This window comes from Chanodichthys erythropterus, chromosome 6 (assembly GCF_024489055.1).
Source record: "Chanodichthys erythropterus isolate Z2021 chromosome 6, ASM2448905v1, whole genome shotgun sequence".
Classification (NCBI taxonomy): domain Eukaryota; kingdom Metazoa; phylum Chordata; class Actinopteri; order Cypriniformes; family Xenocyprididae; genus Chanodichthys; species Chanodichthys erythropterus.
This window is the reverse complement of record NC_090226.1, coordinates 34,941,907-34,950,695: the sequence shown is the minus strand read 5'-3', so window position 1 is coordinate 34,950,695 and position 8,789 is coordinate 34,941,907. Positions and strand designations below refer to the sequence as shown.

At 41.9% G+C, this 8,789-nt stretch overlaps 1 protein-coding gene across 2 annotated transcripts in view; it reads right to left on the bottom strand.

The window, feature by feature from the left end:
* Positions 1–1,045: 1,045 nt before the first annotated feature.
* Positions 1,046–8,789, bottom strand: part of slc6a11b (solute carrier family 6 member 11b) — a 30,467-nt gene continuing 22,723 nt past the window's right edge. For both annotated transcript variants that reach the window (XM_067388781.1, XM_067388782.1), the window contains one exon: positions 1,046–2,963. In XM_067388781.1, coding sequence (XP_067244882.1) covers positions 2,814–2,963 — 150 coding nt within the window. In that variant the 3' untranslated portion in view covers positions 1,046–2,813. The remainder of the gene's footprint in view (positions 2,964–8,789) is intronic.

Here is an 8,789-nt window from a genome sequence, read left to right as displayed (position 1 = left end):
CCACCGCAGGAACTTTCCCCAGGATCTAGGGACTTTGGTGTAGTACTCAGTGTGTTTCGACCGCAGGGACCAGGGTCTAAATGAAGTTCTGGGTAATAATTCCCCCCTCAGAAAGTCCCTGCTCACGAGGTAGTACTTTTTCAAAGTTCAGGAACTTTTGAGGGTGGGACTTGGATGCTGAACATGCTGAATGGTTAAGTTCATGCAGCATTTTGATTGGTTGACCCCATGCACCATTTTATTTCAACCACCATTTAATTTTTTTTTTTTTTTTAATTCTGTTGTGGTGCGTGCAGTAAGAGTTGTTTGCTATTCAATTCAACAATGGAGTTTAAAAACTATAACCAACGACGAGGTTCAGGCTTTATTAAGCTTATATGTGGAGGAAAAAATCCAGTGGGAATGGGAAAGTCCCGTGCAGTCTTAATCACCAGACTATTTTGCCTAATCTTCACGGTACTCTAGACTGTGATGGAAACGCAGACAGTAACAGGTCTGGGGGGAAAAAGTTCCTGGGACAAACGCAGCTTAAGATGGAACTGTATATGGTTTAACCAACTAGTATGTGGTCTAACTCTTTGGCCTGGTTTCACAGACAGGGCTTAGATTAAGGCAGTATTAGGCCTTAGTTCAATTAGGACATTTAAGTAGCTTTTATAATCATGCCTTAGAAAAAAATCATTACTGGTGTGCATCTTGAGACAAAACAATGGCACTGACATATTTTAAGATATGTCAGTGCTAGTTGCTGTCAGTTAAAACTGTTTAAACAACTTAGTCTGGGACTAGACTTAAGCCCTGTCTGTGAAACCGGGGGTTCATGTTTTTAAAGGCACTGGCAGTGACCTTGTGGGTGAAAATAAGGTCATGTGAGTATTTCTCTTTTTCTAGCTTGTCAGGGCCTCACTGTTGTGAGCATATTGAGAGAAAAAAATACACCACCATCCAATACCTTCCCAAAATGTTACACTTACATTAGTACAGAAGTGATTGTTTACTTTTAAGCAGCTAAAATGAATGAAACACCCAAACAAATCTGCCCCTTTTTAACTTTTATTTTTAAAAATGAGTAAGCACACAATTCATATGTCCTGTGAATACCAAAATCTGTGTAAACAGCACATATAACAATTCCATCATATACTTAGAACTTGATTGTTGAATGACATATCAAAAGTCCTCAGAGAAACAGTTTTGTTTCATCAAGAAATAGTTCACAAAAAAACTAAAGAAATGTAAAAATATACATATTTCTGAAAAGTTAACCAGCTATTAAAACACAAACAATTTTACTTGCACAAACTGATGAAGTCACGATGAAACAGACCAGACCAAAGATTGCATGCATGTGCACAGGGCTCACAGCGCATCCTGAGTGAACGACGAACAAAAAGTGCTCTTCACTGTGATAGTACATTACAGATCAGTACAGTTTGATCAAAGTACTTATGGCTGTTGAATGGCAAGGGTTATTCGAACGCATTTCCTCTGCTTCCTAATTACTTAATGGATGTCAATTACTGGGCCACAACCCCTCAAATAGACATGAAAGAACTACACTGCAAAAATGCAAATCTTGTTTTCCCTTTACCAATTAAGTTGATTTTCCTGACACCATTGGCAGATATTTGTTCTTAAGCTCACTACATTTTGATAATCTTTTCAGTAAACATTTCTTTTCCAGTAAATTTATTTTCATTTAAGAATGTAGATATTTGTACTGGAAAACAAGACAAAAATAATGAGGAATTATTATTATTTATTTTTTTTTCGTAGTGTACTTCTTTGTGCACTTCCTCTTGGCGAAAGAGTTAGGATCCGATTGGTGGCCTTTTATACTTTGGATGGAATCAAACTTTCCACAGCAAATCTATTTATCACTGAATACATACCATTACAAGTATATTTCACCCGAATATTCTCTACATTGTCATCATGTACTCACCCTCACATCTAGCCAACATTTGTGTACGTTAATTAATGGTTCATCAATACCATTTTCTCATTAATGGCATTTTTTTAATCAGAACGTGAATGAAGACTAGATTATCAGTGAACATAGTGAGCTGTACGGATTACTTTTAAGGTGCTGTTAAGATGTTTAATATGTGCACTTTTGCACAGCAAGCAGTGCGATGCCTTTCGTGTTGTCCTCACATGCAAACCATTAGACAAAAAACATCTAAATGTACATGAACTTTAATGAAGGGTTCATGATGAGATCACCAGTCTGAAATAAAAACAAACAAAAAATCATAGTGATAAACTGTTTGGTCTGTCACCTTCAATCAAACTCAGTTTAATTGGTGTGAAATGGCCAAGAATTCGAGCCGCGTAAGACAGCGTGGAAAATGGGCTCGCTACGTCACGCTCGCCCTGCGAGTCAATGCTAGCTGAAGGACAGCGAATCACAGCGTATCTGACAACACTGAGCCTCATCTACAAACATACAGCCAACGTTTGGAGTGGTCATCAATACATCTCCTATCCATTAGAACAGTACTCTACAGTAATCTGCACTGAGCCGAGAGGCAACGTGTAAAAACATTTCACAGCACATTATACCTCGGCTTCATTCTACACGTACAGAAATGACTAATGTGACAAAGAGTTATGCAACACGACAACAGTTTTATCTAGATTTAGATACACTCTGATACAAATCATGACGTTAAATTGTGATGTGTTACCTGTTTGTGCAAAAAAGCAACACTACAAATGTGATCATAGTTTTCTCTCTTTAAAAATAAAGGCAAAGATATTTGTTTCTTCACATTTCTGTCTGTTGTGCCGGTGATGTCTGTGTCTTGGGTTTAGAAATGTGTCTCCTTCTCTGTGATGGTGGAGATCTTGCCATCCGCCCTCATTTTGGCATCAGCATCATTGATAGCGCAAGGACCCCTGGAGCCGAGGCGTCCCCTCATTTTCAGATCAGCGCTGGGTGTGGTCAGCTTCTTGATCCTCTGCAAAATTACACCCGTATTATAATGAGCAGTCTGAGTGCATTTGTGGAACTTTTTATCACAGTTATTGTCCTGTACTTACAGTATATACTCTAAAAAAGGTTCTTTATTGGCATCAGTAGCTCTATCATGACAACTCTCTGAGTGTTTGGCATGGTAATGAATATGACAATGTTATTGACAATGATATATTTGGTTTTGGCGGAACAGGTCTGCTACACTGCTGCTGCTGATATTGTTATTGTTGCTGCTGCTGATATTGCTGTTGTTATTGCTGCTACTACTATTATTATTATTGCTGCTGCTGTTATTTATGCTACTGCTTTTATTCCTGCTGCTATTGATGCTGCTGATATTGCTGCTGCTGATATTGCTGCTGCTGCTGCTGTTATTATGGCTGGCACTGATATTGCTGCTGCTGTTGTTATTGCTGATGCTTTTGTTATTGCTGCTGCTGCTGCTACTGCTGCTATTGATGCTGCTGATATTGCTGCTGGCACTGATATTGCTGCTGATGATGATATTGCAGCTGCTGCTTTTGTTATTGCTGATGCTTTTTTTTATTGTTGCTGCTGCTGTTATTTCTGATGCTTTTGTTATTGCTGCTGCTTTTGTTATTGCTGCTGCTGTTATTGCTGCTGCAGTTATTGCCGCTGCTGCTGTTATTGCCTCTGCTACTGTTATTGCTGCTGCTGTTATTGCCTCTGCTACTGTTATTGCTGCTGCTGCTGTTATTGCTGCTGCTGTTATTGCTGCTGCAGTTATTGCTGCTGTTGTTATTGCTGCTGCTGCTGTTATTGCTGCTGCTGTTATTGCTGCTGCAGTTATTGCTGCTGCTGCTGTTATTGCTGCTGCTGTTATTGCCTCTGCTACTGTTATTGCTGCTGCTGTTATTGCTGCTGCTGTTATTGCTGCTGCAGTTATTGCTGCTGCTGTTATTGCTGCTGCTGCTGTTATTGCTGCAGCTGTTATTTCTGCTGCTGCTGTTATTGCTGCTGCTGCTGTTATTGCTGCAGCTGTTATTGCCTCTGCTACTGTTATTGCTGCTGCAGTTATTGCTGCTGTTATTGCTGCTGCTGTTATTGCTGCTGCAGTTATTGCTGCTGCTGCTGCTGTTATTGCTGCTGCTGTTATTGCTGCTGCAGTTATTGCTGCTGCTGTTATTGCTGCTGCTGTTATTGCTGCTGCAGTTATTGCTGCTGCTGCTGTTATTGCTGCTGCTGTTGTTATTGCTGCTGCTGTTATTGCCTCTGCTACTGTTATTGCTGCTGCGGTTATTGCCTCTGCTACTGTTATTGCTGCTGCTGTTATTGCTGCTGCTGTTATTGCTGCTGTTGTTATTGCTGCTGCAGTTATTGCTGCTGCTGTTATTGCTGCTGCTGCTGTTATTGCTGCAGCTGTTATTGCTGCTGCTGCTGTTATTGCTGCTGCTGTTATTGCTGCTGCAGTTATTGCTGCTGCTGTTATTGCTGCTGCTGCTGTTATTGCTGCTGCTGCTGTTATTGCTGCTGCTGCTGTTATTGCTGCTGCAGTTATTGCTGCTGCTGCTGTTATTGCTGCTGCTGTTATTGCTGCTGCTGTTATTGCTGCTGCAGTTATTGCTGCTGCTGTTATTGCTGCTGCAGTTATTGCTGCTGCTGTTATTGCTGCTGCAGTTATTGCTGCTGCTGTTATTGCTGCTGCAGTTATTGCTGCTGCTGCTGTTATTGCTGCTGCTGCAGTTATTGCTGCTGCTGTTATTGCCTCTGCTACTGTTATTGCTGCTGCTGTTATTGCTGCTGCTGTTATTGCTGCTGCAGTTATTGCTGCTGCTGTTATTGCTGCTACTGCGGTTATTGCTGCAGCTGTTATTGCTGCTGCTGCTGTTATTGCTGCTGTTGTTATTGCTGCTGCAGTTATTGCTGCTGCTGCTGTTATTGCCTCTGCTACTGTTATTGCTGCTGCTGTTATTGCTGCTGCTGTTATTGCTGCTGCAGTTATTGCTGCTGCTGCTGCTGTTATTGCCTCTGCTACTGTTATTGCTGCTGCTGTTATTGCTGCTGCTGTTATTGCTGCTGCAGTTATTGCTGCTGCTGCTGTTATTGCTGCTGCTGTTATTGCCTCTGCTACTGTTATTGCTGCTGCTGCTGTTATTGCTGCTGCTGTTATTGCCTCTGCTACTGTTATTGCTGCTGCTGTTATTGCTGCTGCTGTTATTGCTGCTGCAGTTATTGCTGCTGCAGTTATTGCTGCTGCTGCTGCTGTTATTGCTGCTGCTGTTATTATTGCTGCTGCTGTTATTGCCTCTGCTACTGTTATTGCTGCTGCTGTTATTGCTGCTGCTGCTGTTATTGCTGCTGCTGCTGTTATTGCTGCTGCTGTTATTGCTGCTGCAGTTATTGCTGCTGCTGCTGTTATTGCTGCTGCAGTTATTGCTGCTGCTGCTGTTATTGCTGCTGCTGTTATTGCTGCTGCAGTTATTGCTGCTGCTGCAGTTATTGCTGCTGCTGCTGTTATTGCTGCTGCTGCTGTTATTGCTGCTGCTGTTATTGCTGCTGCAGTTATTGCTGTGGCTGCTGTTATTGCCTCTGCTACTGTTATTGCCTCTGCTACTGTTATTGCTGCTGCTGCTGTTATTGCCTCTGCTACTGTTATTGCTGCTGCTGTTATTACGGCTGGCACTGATATTGCTGCTGATGATGATATTGCTGCTGCTGCTGCTGCTGTTGTTATTGCTGCTGTAATTTATGCTGCTGCTGCTTTTGTTATTGCTGCTGCTGATGATATTGCTGCTGCTGCTTTTGTTATTGCTGCTGCTGATTTTGTTATTGCTGCTGCTACTGCTGCTATTGATGCTGCTGATATTGCTGCTGCTGCTGTTATTGCTGCTGCTGTTATTGTCTCTGCTACTGTTATTGCTGCTGCTGTTATTGCCTCTGCTGCTGTTATTGCTGCTGCTGTTATTGCTGCTGCTGTTATTGCTGCTGCAGTTATTGCTGCTGCTGTTATTATTGCTGCTGCTGTTATTGCCTCTGCTACTGTTATTGCTGCTGCTGTTATTGCTGCTGCTGCTGTTATTGCTGCTGCTGTTATTGCTGCTGCAGTTATTGCTGCTGCTGCTGTTATTGCTGCTGCTGTTATTGCCTCTGCTACTGTTATTGCTGCTGCTGTTATTGCTGCTGCAGTTATTGCCTCTGCTACTGTTATTGCTGCTGCTGTTATTGCTGCTGCTGTTATTGCCTCTGCTACTGTTATTGCTGCTGCTGTTATTGCTGCTGCAGTTATTGCCTCTGCTACTGTTATTGCTGCTGCTGTTATTGCTGCTGCTGTTATTGCCTCTGCTACTGTTATTGCTGCTGCTGTTATTGCTGCTGCTGCTGTTATTGCTGCTGCTGTTGTTATTGCTGCTGCTGTTGTTATTGCTGCTGCTGTTGTTATTGCTGCTGCTGTTATTGCCTCTGCTACTGTTATTGCTGCTGCTGTTATTGCTGCTGCTGCTGTTATTGCTGCTGCTGTTATTGCCTCTGCTACTGTTATTGCTGCTGCTGTTATTGCTGCTGCTGCTGTTATTGCTGCTGCTGTTATTGCTGCTGCAGTTATTGCTGCTGCTGCTGTTATTGCTGCTGCTGTTATTGCCTCTGCTACTGTTATTGCTGCTGCTGTTATTGCTGCTGCTGTTATTGCCTCTGCTACTGTTATTGCTGCTGCTGTTATTACGGCTGGCACTGATATTGCTGCTGATGATGATATTGCTGCTGCTGCTGATGTTGTTATTGCTGCTGTAATTTATGCTGCTGCTTTTGTTATTGCTGCTGCTGATTTTGTTATTCCTGCTGCTACTGCTGCTATTGATGCTGCTGATATTGCTGCTGCTGCTTTTATTGCTGCTTTTGTTATTACTGCTGCTGCTGCTGTTGTTATTATTGCTGCTGCTGATGATGATGATATTGCTGCTGCTTTTATTGCTGCTTTTGTTATTACTGCTGCTGCTGCTGTTGCTGCTGTTATTATTGCTGCTGCTGATGATACTGCTGCTACTGTTATTGCTGCTGCTGCAGAGCAAGTATGGGTCTTGCTACAGCCAGTACATACGCAATATGCTGCGGTGAGCAAGTAAGACATGCTGCTGCTCTACAATTTAGCATACATGAAATACCTATAGCAGATATATACAGGTGGAGCTGGGGAAGGTGGAGGATTTCTGAACGCATCCTGCAACTGCTACAGCAAATGTTAACCATTTAGTATTTTAAGGTTGAGCAGCGAGATCATTGGCTAGTGATACAACAGGAACCAATCAGCTGTGCCCTATAGAATATGATACAAGCATGTTGAGTTAAGGATTTCTAACCATCTAGTGTTTCATGACATAACTTTATATTTCCATGAAGAACCTTCAACATCCATAAAACCTTTTCACTATAATCCTTAGATTATTAAAATGTCACTGAGAAAAAAATGGTTCTTTTAAGAACTCATCACTGAAAGTTTCTTTGTGGAACCAAAAACGTTATTTCTATGGCATTTGTCAAACTCTGCTCCTGTAGGTCCACTGTTCTGCAGAGTTTACCTCCAACCAGTTCCAAAACACTAGTAATCCTGAAGACCTTAATTAGCTAGTTCAGGTTTTTTTGATTAGGGTTGGAGCTAAACTCTGCAATACAGTGACCCTCCAGTTTGAGCTCCCTGTCTATGGCATTGCTGTGAAAACCCCATTTTAGAACCTATATTTTTAAGAGTGCAATAACATTTGTGAACACAATGACAACATAACATTTTACTAGAATATTTTATGATATAAGCAAGGGTCTAAGGCAGGGTTTCTCCAATCTGGCGCTGGCGGGCCACTGCCCTGAATTTAGCTCCAAGGTCTAGCTAATCAAGGTTTTCAGACTCTGAGGGTCCGTCTCAATACCCAAGTGCTCTTTGCACTTGACCACTTGTCTACTTGCATGACGTATTTCCTGTATTTGGCCCAAGTGGGTGCAAAGACCACTACTTTTGATTACCAGATGGGACGCGCTTATAACATATGGCCAGATTTACTAACAGCTTACACAAACGCAAACCCTGTTTTGGCATTCAAAAAACTACTGTCTGGATTTACTAAAGATACAGTGAAAAATTATCAAAAGTCATGGACAGTTATTTTTGCGGCTGACCTTATTGCATATGCATTTGTAGGAGTTTCCCTTTCAGATGCAAAATGTATTTAAATGAATCATGCAAGGTGGTTTACTAATGTTTGTGCTAGTCAAATTACTGGTATTTGCATCATTATTTACCGCACAAAAAAGCATGTCTTAAACCAGACGCTAATTTGCACTCCTCTATGTAGATTGCGTTGGTCATTATGGAAATGATCCGGCAGCGCCTGGGGACCAATTACGTCATGTTGTAATTACAGTAGTCTCGAAATGATGCATTATTTTCAGAGCTGTTCAAGTCCTCGGACTGGGAAATATGCATTTCAGCACCACTATCAGCAGCTAAATGAACCTGCAGCGGTCAGGTAGTGTAGCGGTCACGTGGTAGTGGTCAAGTGGGAGCTTTAAGAAAATTCCTATAACAAGCTCTAATCACAAGCTCTACAAGGACATGAACGCTTTTCACAAGTTGAAATCACATAATTGCAGTAATTACAACATGGTGTGAATGCACCTTCAGTACTTCGTGTGCTGCCTTTACTTTTGTCATACCATTTTCCTGCTACTCCAGAGTAGTTAAATCAAGGCAAGATTACTGATTAAGAAAAAGATTTCTGCCGTGTTATACACTAACCTCATCACACAGCTCTGTATGTTTTCTGAAGCAGACACAATCAATAAGACATGGCACAATGGGGTC